At 36.0% G+C, this 13,880-nt stretch overlaps 1 protein-coding gene across 1 annotated transcript in view; it reads right to left on the bottom strand.

Moving 5' to 3' along the window:
* ZRANB3 (zinc finger RANBP2-type containing 3) overlaps positions 1-13,880 on the bottom strand; it is a gene marked incomplete at its 5' end in the record, with an annotated part of 46,805 nt that overhangs the window by 15,828 nt on the left and 17,097 nt on the right. The window contains 7 exons of the mRNA XM_082484348.1: positions 173-292; positions 1,036-1,155; positions 2,567-2,695; positions 3,092-3,263; positions 5,763-5,848; positions 7,834-8,065; positions 11,240-11,418. Coding sequence (XP_082340474.1) covers positions 173-292; positions 1,036-1,155; positions 2,567-2,695; positions 3,092-3,263; positions 5,763-5,848; positions 7,834-8,065; positions 11,240-11,418 — 1,038 coding nt within the window. The remainder of the gene's footprint in view (positions 1-172; positions 293-1,035; positions 1,156-2,566; positions 2,696-3,091; positions 3,264-5,762; positions 5,849-7,833; positions 8,066-11,239; positions 11,419-13,880) is intronic.

Below are 13,880 nucleotides of genomic sequence, written 5' to 3'. Positions count from 1 at the left end.
AATTTCAACAGAGGCTTAAAACAGTTAACATGATTAGTGCCAAAAATGAATACATGAGTCTACAAAAGACATATTGCACGAACTGCCTTCAGTAAATCAGTGCGGTCACCAATGACTTTAGTATCTATATTCTTTGAGTTTCATATTTCACATACTTTCTTTTTTGTCCTACCTGACCAGCTGCTTGAATACTCAAAATAGCAACTCGGGTGTCAGGATCCTTCTGAAATTGATTAACAAGATGAATTCTTTCTGCAGAAGGAACACTTCCATCTATTCGTATGTAGCGAACCTATAGCATATTACAATAGAGACAAAAATGAAACAGTCCATGTCCATTTTTCAACCCATTCACTCTCTGTCCCCCAATAAAAAAAAAATGAAAAAATCTGTTCTATTCCTGTCATAGGGATAGAGATGCATCAGTACTCTTTGGCCTTTGATTTATAATTAAGCCTCTTTATCTAGAGAAGTGCAGACTCCGTGTTCCCTGTTTACAAAAGCAGAAGACAGAATAACACGGGATCTTAAAATGGAATACTCCGTAGAAGAATCTGCAATTTCCTTGACATGATTTACTAAAATTCCAAGCTAATAATAACAATATTAAACAGCAAAATTAGCCACCATTCCCTAGCAATGGCTGAGAGTACATGATCAAAATAATATGAAAATTGTTTGCAAAAATTTTTATTGCTTTGAATTAAACATTCAGGCAAGATAAAACATTCTGCAAAAAACAGAAAGGAAACAGAAGCACTTTGGTGGAAAAACCTGGGAAACAACTGCCTATAACAGTGATTCAATAATAATGTATCATACTAGATATGAGTGTTTACGTTATCCTCAAATACAAAACATTTCTTCAAAACCACGCAATCCTTTAAAACCCTTTAATCCAGTGGCACTGATCTCTATACACTTAAAATCCATAAATTCCTGTTACACAGAGGTAGTTCTACTGAATTCAAACACAGGTCATACATTTTGTAAAGTCCAAAGTTAAATATGTGCGCAAATTTGTTAAATCATTACCTTATTTTCTATAACTGCCTCTGTACAGGCTTGAAGCATACTTAAGTGGTGAGCAAAAACCAGAAACTTCAGTTTGTCGTTTTCAAGCATCATTTTGATATAGTCCTTTACTGCTCCTGCCTGGAATAAGAGAGTGCGTTTTCATTAATTAGACATACAAAAATGTTCAAAAAGGCAGTTTTTATTTTAATGTCTTTTGATTTCTTGTAATACGAAAAGATAAATGACCGCACCTTTTGTTATCCATTTAAGACTTTATCAAACATCTCATTCCTTCAGAGGAAAAAAAAAACAAACCAAAACCCAAACCAACTTTATCCTCAAAAGATCACGTAAATTACACAGCCCTTCTTCCAGATTAAGATGCAGGTAAACCCCCTGTTAGTTACAACATTATTTGATGTTTTAAGACATATCTAAAAAAAACCTGCAAACCCAAACTGATTTCTGCCTAAACATATTTCAAATAGACAACATATTGTGTAATCAGAACTTCTGTATCTGCACCGAGGAAGCCATATATCAAAACTGAAAGAATAATTTTGATACTTTCATGATACCATAATCATAAAAGATTGCTCTATTTAAATATTCATAGAATTCTTTTGTGTCAAATATAATTTTCAATATCTTTTACAAAAACTATTAGAGTAATGCTGACAGTTAAAATTTATCAGTGGTCAATGGTTAATGCAATATCCACCGTATTATCCTCAAATTTCTTTTTTTCCCCTCCTTTTTTTTTTTTTTCCTTTCAACTTCCTCTTTGGAAATGGATTAACAGAGGGCAGGAGAGAGACTAGAAGAGTGGGGAAGAAATAGCAACAGAACCACAGTGATATTTTTAAGTTAAGGAGAGAAAAATTTGAAGGAGTTGGTCAGATTCTCAACTCTTACTGCTCCAGCAGCCTACAGAACTCTATTTTTCCTTTTCTAAAAATAGTTTAGCATAAAGAAACCTGTTAACAGGGTAAAAAGTAGGCGGGTAAAGGATTTTGCTTATTAACCTATTTTTCCTTACATCTTAAGTGACAGTGTTATAGGAGGAAAACACAGAACAGGGGGTCCCGATTGATAAAACAGAGAGACCAGCTAGAGAGGATTGTTCTTCCAAATTTATCCATGGGGACAACCAGTATGGACAGAATGCAGTCTGTGTAAGGGCTGCATCAGCACCGTCCTGGGTCATCTGCAGCAGCTGCTGACACACAGATACATCCCTGAAGTACCCACCTTCGGTACATCCCGAAGTTGGTGTCAGGCATTTAGTGCCGTTGGGAGACTATGTGTGGACAGTCTCAGCCAGCTTGGTGGATATCTAATCAATAACAGTTTTAACACTTAGCTCAGGTCATTATAATGGGGTTCAGCCTGTTCCATAAACATACGGGGGAAAAAGAGTGTTTCTCCACATCGTGATTACAAAACAAATCAACGAACCTCATCTAGTACTCAGGCCAATACAACTAATTTTATTAAATTAAAAACACACTGGGTATTTTAAATATATTGAGAAGACTTCCACGCTTACCTTGGCAATGGCAGTTTCTTTATACATGCGCGTGATTAGATTCATGACTTGAGACAAGTGGCTTTCAGTGGCATCCGAATTCAGATTTCTCATTAATTTCTCCCACTCTGCAAAAGTGGTATTCAAATTCTAAGTGGCAGAAGAGATCAGTAGTTAGATATATAGTACAAAGCATGTTCTACCTCAACATGTATATTTCAAGCATGAAACATTTAAGAACTGAGTACTTTTGAGAACTCTATCAAATTTGTCTAAAAGTAACTGTAGGATTCAAAATCTAAAGGAAAGGAAGACAGAAAGGAAGATGATCGTACTAAAATTAGAGCAAATTTTATCATTATCTGATGCCAAAAATTGCCATATTCATGTTCTTCACGGTATATTTTAAAAATAATAACGGAGATGCTATGCTGTATATTCACACATTCTTTGTAACTACATATAATACATATGCATACATATAAATACATATGAATACATAGATATTACTAACAAATGTGTTTTTAGCAAAAGTGGAAAATTTACCTTAGCTGCAGCTTGCGGGAGATCAAATGGAATACGTTGCCTAACTTTGGGAGGCAACTGAGTTAGAACATCATTCTTCAGTCTTCTGATCATTATTTCACTTAAAAGTTGATGTAGTTCTTCTAGATTTGAAGCTCCTCTACAGTCCCATTGAGTTCTTTTACCAAAAAACCTGAAAATGAAAAAATTGCACCGAGGGTAAGAACTAGTTAGTCCAAATTCAGTAGAAACCTTCAGTACACAATTAACTTTAAAACGCAGTTAGATACGAAGGTGTGCTGGCTAGCAACGCTGAGCGTTCCCGTTTACGCCAGAGAGGTGATTGCTTTCTGTCCGATTCCGTCCAACACTAAAGTCAGAGCTGCTTTAACTTCCCAGCAGACACCGCTGCCCGTAGGCATTGCTACCCATCAGAGGCATACCGTCCTCTATCTCAGCCCAGCTACGCTTCCCTTTCTACAGAGAGTATCATTCAGGTATCACTTTATAACTCTTGTTTCAGTGGACTAATGAGAAGACTATATCGCCACAAAAATGCTCTTTATGACATTATAGATGGGAACAACTGATAGAGATACTACCATGAAAGCTGCAAATATCACCATTGATATTCTTCTGTCTGTCCCCCCTGAGAATTCCCTCCTAGTTACAGAGACAACATTTAAAGCTAAAGGTACCAGCTTTAAATGTAATACTATTTAATGAGCAAGGTTAAACAAAGGAAGTACATTTAAGGTTAAAAAGGTAAACATCGAAAAGGAAGAATTTATTAACTTAGTCTTCTTTGTTCTTTCTTTGCTTTGTTGTTTTCCAGGAAGCGCTGCAGCAGGAACAGCAGCTTTTCTCTGTCACCACTGCCAGCAGATAACAAAATAACAAGCATGACAGATTTTGCTGCCTTTGGAGAAAAGCCCAGGTAGCATTTTCCAAAGCCAGGAGAGTACACTGCAAGCATGTAATTTTACTGATTTTTTTTTTAATATAATTTAGAAAATTTTAAGCCTTACTGAGCTTATCAACAGTGGCTGCCTATAATTATTCGGGAAAGGGGCTGAGGGACTCACTTCTGCACTGGTGAAGTAGTTGGCATAACACACTCGGAATACCACGCAGATGGAAGATAGCAAGATCTTTTGCTCACATCACTTCTTTGGTCTATTTATATGGCTGTCCTTAGAAAGGTTTCCTTCCTCCAGCATGAGCATTGGGGATATAAAATAAATAGTAGGCCTCACAGAAATACTTTGGCCCTCATCCTTAGAAACAGGTGCCTGTGAACACCTAGGTAAAAAACCCCACAACATTTTCACAGATAGTGCTGCATAAAATAATCCTATCAAGTTCATTATCACAGGATATTTTGTTTCAGCCAAGTCATGAGGACAAAGTTACTTACTGAAAGCTTGCCAAACCTAAACTTGATTTTTATTACATTTATGGTATTCCAAAAATAAGATAATCATCTATGATTGAGTAGCTAACCATGCTGTACCCACGCACACTTGTGGTGTGAAAATTACAGATGCGTTCAGTCAAAACACCATGGAAAAAATAGAATTTCTCTGTCTGAAAATTAGACAGCACTCTTCCATGTTATTTGAAGTTGAACGTTGATAAAATGCATATGATGGTAGAAGAAAAACAAGCTATCTGAAAAAGAAACCATGTAATTATTACTGTAAAAATTAAATCTAAATGCTAGGCAATTTAGCTGACAAAAATTATTATTTTGAATATATGCAAAATTGTAAAGAATTGTTATTTTTGCTAAGAAATTTTTTAAAGGTTCTTCCTTTCTCACAATCTCTTTCATTCCAGATTGTAACATAGATTCAGATGGGTAAAACTAAGTGTTTTAAATCAGAGCTGCTTCTGTCCCTTCTAGTTTAGAACATAGCTAGAGAAACCAACCATTAAACTAAAGCTGAGCAATTCAGAGGGAAATCAATCCTCCTGAAGTTAATAACTTAAAGCACATGAAACCTGAAAATTCATGAAAGATACAAGGGATAAAAATGGGTTAAAATTCATTAGGTGCATGTTTGGAAAAAAAGTGTAATGAGCAATGTTACCTGGCAAATTGGAAGCAAGGTGGTGGACAAGAACTTACAGTGCCTATATTTGATCCCTCAAACAGAATTACAAACGAACTACTGTGCTTTTGGGAGTTTTATACCTTTACTTTTACTCAGTCAATCTGTAAAATAGAGACAACTATTGGTCTTTTTTTTTCCACCCAAGTATGGTGGGATAGCAAAAAGAGGGACCTCTAATAAAGACAGTTGTAAATTATTACATGATATTAGCGTAGGACTGAGAGTCAGAAACTCCTAAGTTTCAGCTGCAGCTGAAAGTCCAGCTCTAAAGTTAAAATCTATACACTTTGTACTAATGACAGTAAATTTACAAATCATTTTACTTAACAGAATGCTGGTACTTAAACTTTATTTCAAACTTTCATAGCTTCCAATGTTGTCCTCAAATAAAGTCTCCTGACAATTTAATCCTTTTCCCAATCCTTTCTGATGGAGGAGATGGTATCTGAACCTGAGTTTCCAAGCAAGATGGTATGATACAGCAATAGAGGTACTACTTACTGATACTCTCACTTCACATGACAAGAAAAAACACAGACACTCGTAAGAAAATAAATGAGCAAGTACAGTCATACCTGACACGAGCATTGCAGTATTTTTTGGCATATTCACTCCAAGTTCCAAATCTTCTTGGAAACAGTGCCTCAATCTGCATGAAAAGCTGTATAAGAAAAAAGTGACCGTGAAAAAATGCCTGCAAATGTAAGGCTATTCAGAAAATTATATGATTATTGCGTTAAGTTTACATTCAACAGCTGCACAAAAAATACACGACTTGGCACACATGCAAAAGATATTCCATAGGAGTATGTATGTGTTTTGAGCCAGGACAGCTGTAGGAAGCCCTCAAAGAACGGAGCACCTTGAACACCATTAACATAGTGCTGACAACTTGGAAAAGATTTATACTGAACAAGAAAACACGGATGAGAAGGTGTTATTCCTAAAAATACAACATTTGTCATTTACCAGGCACATAGGCAAAGCTTCAGTGCAGGTATTCCATCAATAGTCTGCTTCTTAAAATACATGAAAATCCTACTCATTCTTAAGTTTTACTTCAAAAAATAGACAATGTCAATACAGACCAGAACTTTCACGCCTTCCTGCTTGAGTAACAAGAGGTAAATATCAGTTTAGACAACCTTAACAACCAGCAAGAATCCTACTTTACAAGCTGTTTTACTGTCAAAGCTTTCTGGATACAAAGATCACTACTAGATCCAAGACACATTGTTGAGAGGTAGTAGGGGTAAGCATAGAGACAACAGTAATATGGAAGGTTCTCTTGTAAATGCATTTCCTTGCTATCTTCTTAAGTCTACTGTACATCACGTCTGCCATTTAAGCTTTCATTTTACCTAATCACATCCTACTGACCTCTCCCAAAAAGAAAATTACTACAGCCTAATTTTGTCCTTCACAGGATTCTTTCGAGACAGAAGTCAGAGAACTGAAAGGCAGTATTAAAAAAAAAAAAGAAAAAGAAACCAAACCCAATTTATTCGCCCAAGTGAAAAGCTGCTATTTTGACATCAATCTAGGCCAAACAAGAAACTGCCTGTAATTACTTGCTATAAACATACATAAATATAAATGAATAATGCTTTTCATTTTCTATACATACTCCATTTAAAGACTTCGTAGAAAGGTTCTGCTTATAACACAAAACAGATTAAAGAGACATAACTCTTTTTACACTCTGCCTTGTAAACCATGGCAGAATTTTGGTATCACTATAAAAATGTCTCTAATTGTCTTCCATTTGGTCATGAGTTTTGATCCCACTGCTGTGAGCAAGGATAGGAATTTCCTCTGAAGACCTTTAGTGATGTTAGTTACTGGTCTCAGTATCAATGCACTGTATAAAAGTACAACATAGTATTTGGTACACACTTTCTCAAGTTCTAACCTCTCTGAACAAATTAAAGAGTCTTGGCATAAGTTTTATCTACACAGCAAGAAACTAAAGTGTAAAGTATTACATAGATTAACGCTTATACGTTCCCTGCATACAAATTAGTTCTTATATTCAATTTATTTCTACATTTGATAAATAAAGGCAGTTATCTTGGGTTCAGTGTAAAATTCAAGTGGTTTTGATTTCCTCTCTGCTCCTCCCCAATTCCATAAGTTGAACTTCCTTCAAAGGAAAATTTGTCTTTCTGGACTGCAACAAGTACAGGATATATTTTTTCCACTTATGCAATACAAGTGAACATTTGTAATATCCAAAAGACAAGTGATAAACAAAGGACTTCCTATATCAGATGAGGAAGCAGAAGTTCTAATACAAGTTCTTGTCTACCAAGGACTCTCTAATGCAGTAGAAGCAAATAGTTCTTTACTTAGACTACCTTCTATTTCACCCAACAGTCAGTCTGTTAAGCGCAAGATTTGATACTTACAAGAAACACTGTCTCAACTCACCTATGCATGAGCTTGAAACGAGTTTGTAAAGATCAATATAATAAACTCAAAGACATTGTTTTAGTTTCTTATACTTGTGCTTCCTAATGCAGCTAGTGCACTGTTTGATGTCATAATGCAGGCAATTGTATATATTCAAGAAAACTACAAAATTGTTTATTTATTACTGATACCATCCTTTTAAAAAAACAAAGCAAAACGAAGTATGTCCAATACCTCTTCAGGTCTTCCTAGAGCAGGAGTTCCAGTAAGAAGAATAGCTCTAAGAGCTTTCTGCACAATTGGCAACAAAATCTTGCTGCGTGTGGCATTTCTGGATTTCATATAGTGTGATTCATCAATCACAACTACCTTAAAGTTCTGCCTGTACAAAGTGTCTACTAAAGTCTGAGCATCAGAAGTTAACAGGCCATATCCCAGAATCGTTACTTTGCTGGTTGATATTCTCCTAAAAGAGAAAATCCAGAAGTTTTCTTAGTAAATTTTCATTGTATGAAAATTAATATAGCAAAGAAATTATACCAAACTATTTTTTTTTAGAAGGTATGTATGACAACTTTTGGATCGATTAATTAGTGGGCTGTCAGGCTAACAATAACAGCTTTTGGTGTTTAAAATATCTCATACTTATAAATCACACACATTTCATAACCATTTTCAGAAGACATACATTGTACTTAAAAGGAAGTTCATTTCTTTGACTGCATTGCTTCAACTTGTGCTCCTTTCCAGGAGTATCACATGGGACAAGTCCACTTTCTGGATAAACAGCTACACACACAAGTCAGATCATTGTGAGCACCCAAACACCTGAAGTAAAAATGTCTCTATGCAAGCTACCTACTACTCTGTGTACAAAGAGTCCCCTTCTCAGCAGCCTAAGACCACTAACTAGACCGTCTCTGAGTATTTGGGTACTGTAAGAGTACAGTTTGGGCTGAACCTTAATACCTGAAAAAAAACATTCTTATCAGAGCCCTCTATCCAGCTTTTTTCTCAAAGAGCAAATGAAGAAAACAAAAAACTGGAAGCAGGGAATCACTGAGACACAAGATTAAAAATTAGTATTAAGCTGGAAATGAACTTCTTACAATAAATTTAAAGACATATATAGGCCTAAGGCACGAACCGATTTTAAAATCACTAGAGAGCACTGTGACCCTTCAGGAGCCTTTGAGCAGCACAGGAACTCTTAAAGTTGTTAGACAAACAAGTCACCACAATGAGAGTCATAGCTGGTCTACCCATCTGTCAGACACTACCACTCTGCTGGCATGATTTTTATTTGCTCCCCAGTAGCAACATCAAAAAAACCCACTAAATTGAAGTTTCCTTCAGTATTTAAGATGGAGAAAGCATGTGTACACTCACGTTTCTGGATATGTACGGAGAGGCAATGGTTAGAGCACTACTGGCACTGTGGTCAACGCACTACAGACTCTGGCTGTTACTGTATAGATAAACGTAGCAACCAGGAAAACAAGAATTTCTCCTACTCCTTTGTGAAGGGTGGATAAAAAATGACAAATAAAATTATTTATTCCTATTGGAACAAATGTATTCAAGAAACATCCAATTTCAAATTTAGTTAGAAATTATAAAAACCTAAATTGATGCCTAAGTATCTTTTAACCTGTTTAAGAAGTTAAACAACATTCAAGCAGCAAATTTCATTGCTGAAGTTTTGAAGAAAAGCAAAGTATTAAACTTCGAGAAATCAAAGCTGAACATATGGAAGCAGAAATTAACAAAATGCTAAACCAAGTTTGACAGCTGTATTCTTGCATTTGCATTTTCTTGCAAATGCATAAAACACTTCTTAATGTTAAAATATTAATTAGTTCAACAGCTACCTCAGTTATCGCTAGGAAGCCTCCTGGGAGTTAAACAAGCAGAAAACCACGTTTTCCTCTTTTGTTGTTGAATAAAACTAAGTGATAATGGTTAAGGTCTACTCCTTTTGAAAATGTTAAAAGATAAAAAGGACAGAAATCTGTTTGCCATTTACTTTTGCCGTCATTTCCCTCATTCCTCATTTCTCTTTCTGCATTCAGCACTACAAGCATTAAATTTGTGTGCATTTTAGCTAAATAGCTTAAAAACCCAAAAAGACTCATTGGATCCTCATTTTAGTTCCCATATTCCTATGATAAAGCTAAATTTTGACTATCAGTAGCAATTACCCCTTGATTAAGTTCTTAAGATGGATTTTCAGTTGGATTTAGCTGGTTACTACAAGGAAGGTTCCAAGCTACTGTCTCATCTGCACATCTTGGCACTCAAGTCACTTTCTGATACTCCCCAGACTACACAAAGGTCAGAAGTTTTAGAACAACATCTTGCCATTAACATGAAATCAACCAAGTCATTTGCAGTAAAGCAGACTAAATACCCTCGTAATTCAGTGTAATAGGAGAGTTATTCTCATAACACCCAAGACTTGTAGTCTCTCTCTGATGAATTCATGCTATTAAGTCTAAAGATAGAAAACTTCGGTCATGATGACCTTTTCAGTTATTTAGAGAATACTTATTCTAACTTACAAGTTTTCTCGGTGCGCTAAATAGAATTTTAACAGTAATTACTTCCTTATTTTGTAATGCATACCAGAAGTTTTCAAAAAATGTGTTCAAAATGTTTCACAGAAGCTAATGAATACAAGCTAATTCATCAGAGTTGAGAAATAACTGTACATGTTCAATTTCAGACATGCTGAAGTAATCTAATTTTCAGCAGACCAGTACTTGCTACTTTGCAAAAACCAGACCTCTCGTTTTCAGAGGAGATGAGTAACTACCAGAATATAATAATACAAAACTGGGAGGCGTTGGTGATACACCAGAGGGCCACGCTGCCTTTCAGAGGGACCTTGACAGGCTGGAGAAATGGGCTGACATGAACCTCATGAAGTTCAACAAGAAGTACAAAGTCCTCCACCTGGGGAGGAACAACCCCACACACCAATATATGCTGGGGGCCACACAGCTGGAAAGCAGCTCAGCAGAAAAGAAGCTGCAGGTCCTGGTGGACACCAAGTTGAACATGAGCCAGCACTGTGCCTCTGCAGCAAAGGTATCCTCAGTTGCATTAGACAAAGTATTGCCAGCAGGTTGAGAGAGGTGACGCTTCCCCTATACTCAGCCCTGGTGAGGCCACACCTAGAGTGCCGTGTCCAGTTCTGGGCTCCTCAGACCAAGAGAGACATGGATGTACTGGAAAGAGTACAATGAAGGGCCATGAAGATAATTTAAGGACTGAAGCATCTCTCCTATGAGGAAAGACTGACTGGGGCTGTTCAGCCTAGGGACGAGAAGGCTCAGGGAGAATCTTAATGTGTATGTATACCTGAAGGGAGTGTGCACAGAAGATGGTGTCAGGACAAGAGGCAATGGGCACAAACTGAAACACAGGAGGTTCCCTCTGAACACCAGGAAACATTTTTTTTTACTGCAGGGGTGACTGAGCACTGGCACAGGTTGCCCCAAGAGGTTGTGGGGTTTCCATCCTTGGAGACAGTCAAAAGCCATCTGGACAGAGTCCTGGGCAACTGGCTTTTGGTGGCCCTGCTTCAGCAGGGGGTTTGAACAACTCTTTCTATAGAAGAGTAATGAACTTTACTCACCCAGTATCAGTTTTGTTCTGAATGACGCTAATATCATCTGGAGAGAGTTCTGGAATCCACTTCTCCATCTCATCAACCCAAGGGTATCTCAGAGATGAAGGCACTACAATTAAGAGAGGCCATTCGTTTTTATAGTAATAGGAAATGGCAATTGCTTGAATTGTTTTACCTAGCCCCATCTGGGAAAAGAAAAGAAAAGACAAAAATGAAAAATGAAGTCTGTGCTCAGAAAGCATATTCCACTCAGAAAAGCCAAAAATATTTTGCAAAGACAGAACCAGATAAAGGAAACAAAGCCAAAGGGCTAGTTATATGCTATCTATTTCATTGTCAATTTGTTACCACAGATCATCTTTTATGAAAGAATATGCTTCTTTTTAATACATATGTTATATCTGGTTAGCTCATTAAAGCTAAAAGAAGCATCTCTGTTTATTTGAAAAGATTTTCTGCTCAGGTTATTAGTAGGTTAGACTATACAGATCAAACTCGCTAACTTGTTATCAAAAACACTTTAAAAAGATTATTCAAAGGAAACAAAAATATGGGATGCCCTCTTAACAGAAAAATGACAACTTTGTCTTAAGTTGCATAGGCTACTGAAGAACAAAAGAAGACCTATATGAAGATCTCTGCTTGTGACCCCAGTGGGTCAATGAAAAGAAACCACTGCTGTCGTTCACCATAGCTAATAGTTTCTCTTTATTCTGTAACACAGGATAGGAAGTCCACCTAGTGGGGAATTCAGATTTAAAGACAAGGTGAAGGGTAAAGATACAATATGTAGTTGTATATTTAACAATAAAGTACTAGCTCTTGTCGAGGTAGGAACGCTGACATCTAATGGGTTATGAATATAGATAGCAACAGATGAATATAAGATCCAGATTTTAGGGTTTTGATTAAAAAATAAAACCCTCAAGATTTTATCAAAGAATGCAGCTGTTTTCTCTACTTTTTCACATGGCAAGAGATAATTCCAGATTCCTGTTAAGCACTAAAGCAGAGACTGGCCTTAAAATATTCTGTTCAGGTTTTCCACAGAGTCCAGTGGATATTTGAAATGATTTGCTGCTATCTAACTACTCATGGTACAAACACAAAAGAACAACTTACTTATATCCTCAGTATTGAGTTTAAATGGACTGATGTAATGATATCACCAGGAGATTTGCCAGGTATACAAGAAAATATAATTAATAATTCTACTATTATTGGAAAGAAAAACAATCAGAGAACTACTCTGGTACTAAGTTTTCATTAACAATTGCCAAATTTTCATTAAAATTTTCCTGCAAGCCCTCCCTGTGTCACCAATAGTGCTTGAGCCAGCTGAAAACAAATCCAAGAAAGTAAAAAAGAATACATTTATTTATAGTTTGTTGCCACAGCTGTCTCATAAATTCAGAGTGCACAGTCACTGGTGATGATCCAGACAACTGAGCTGAAACAAGCCAGGTCTCTTGGCAGTAGCGCAGCCATAACAATCTAGATCCAATATAGTTGATTGATTTAAACACACCTTTCTCAGTCATGGGAATGGATGACATGGAAAACCTGAAATTTTGGGTGAAAAACGTTGTCTGTTCCCACTCCAAGAAAGAATGGCAACATATTTTTAGAATACCTTTCAAAAAGATACCATTATTGTACTTTAATGCTTACATAATTACATAATCCAGGTATATGTACAGTAATTATATGATGTCTAGTTTTCATATATAAATTCTTTTTCTATACAAGTTCTTTGACCAACACTTTCTTCTTATTTTAGAGATGTCAACAAGCGCAAGATACCACCATTGCACAATACTTCCACCAGTGCCAGACCTATTGTCATTATGAAATATACATTATTTACTTCAGAATAAATATATCTTGATATATTTTTATTGCTAACATAATTACACACTGTTTATTTTGTCGTTCAAGGAAGGAATAAGAAACTTTGTTTTAATAAACAAATAGCTACTTCGATCTTTCAATTTTTCCCAAGCTTCCCTTTTCTCCTCTCTGAATGTTTTTGTATTCTCCAAAGTTTCCAGAAATTTCACATTCTATGTCAGGATAGTTTATCTTAAGCTGTAATGAGATGTTTATACTACAAGGAGATGCTTTAATCCCAGTAATCAATCTCTCTCTCCCTCTCCCCTCCACTGTTTCAAAAAAACCCCAAATTAGAATTGGGAGACTATATCAATCCCTAAACATCACCTCTTTTTCAGGAAGGTTTTATACTGACAACACATCAAGAACATCATACTCTATTACAAAAACATTTTATCTGCATGAAGAAATGCTGGACTCAAATTTCCCTAATATGGAATAAAATATACATTTTCAAATGTATGAAAGTCATGAATTTCATTATTAATACTTGTTCAGTGCATTTAAGAAAATTTGTCTTTGGAAGACATATCTGTTCAAAATCCACCTCTTTGGGCCACAAATGTCTCCTAATCCATTAAAAATAGCTAGCTATGCAATTATAAAGTGCTAAAAAAAAAATCAACGGAGTTAATCTTTTCAAGATTTAACAATACAGGAGATTTAACGTACCTAAATACAATTAAAAGTAACCTTCTGAGTTTTCTCAAAAATTCTTTTAAGCTTATGTCAGGTTTCATTGCCCCCCCACTCC

The sequence above is a fragment of the Vanellus vanellus genome (genome assembly GCF_965231255.1).
Source record: "Vanellus vanellus genome assembly, chromosome: 5".
NCBI classification, from domain to species: domain Eukaryota; kingdom Metazoa; phylum Chordata; class Aves; order Charadriiformes; family Charadriidae; genus Vanellus; species Vanellus vanellus.
Note: the sequence above shows the minus strand (reverse complement) of the source record. Positions and strands in the feature narration are given on the sequence as shown.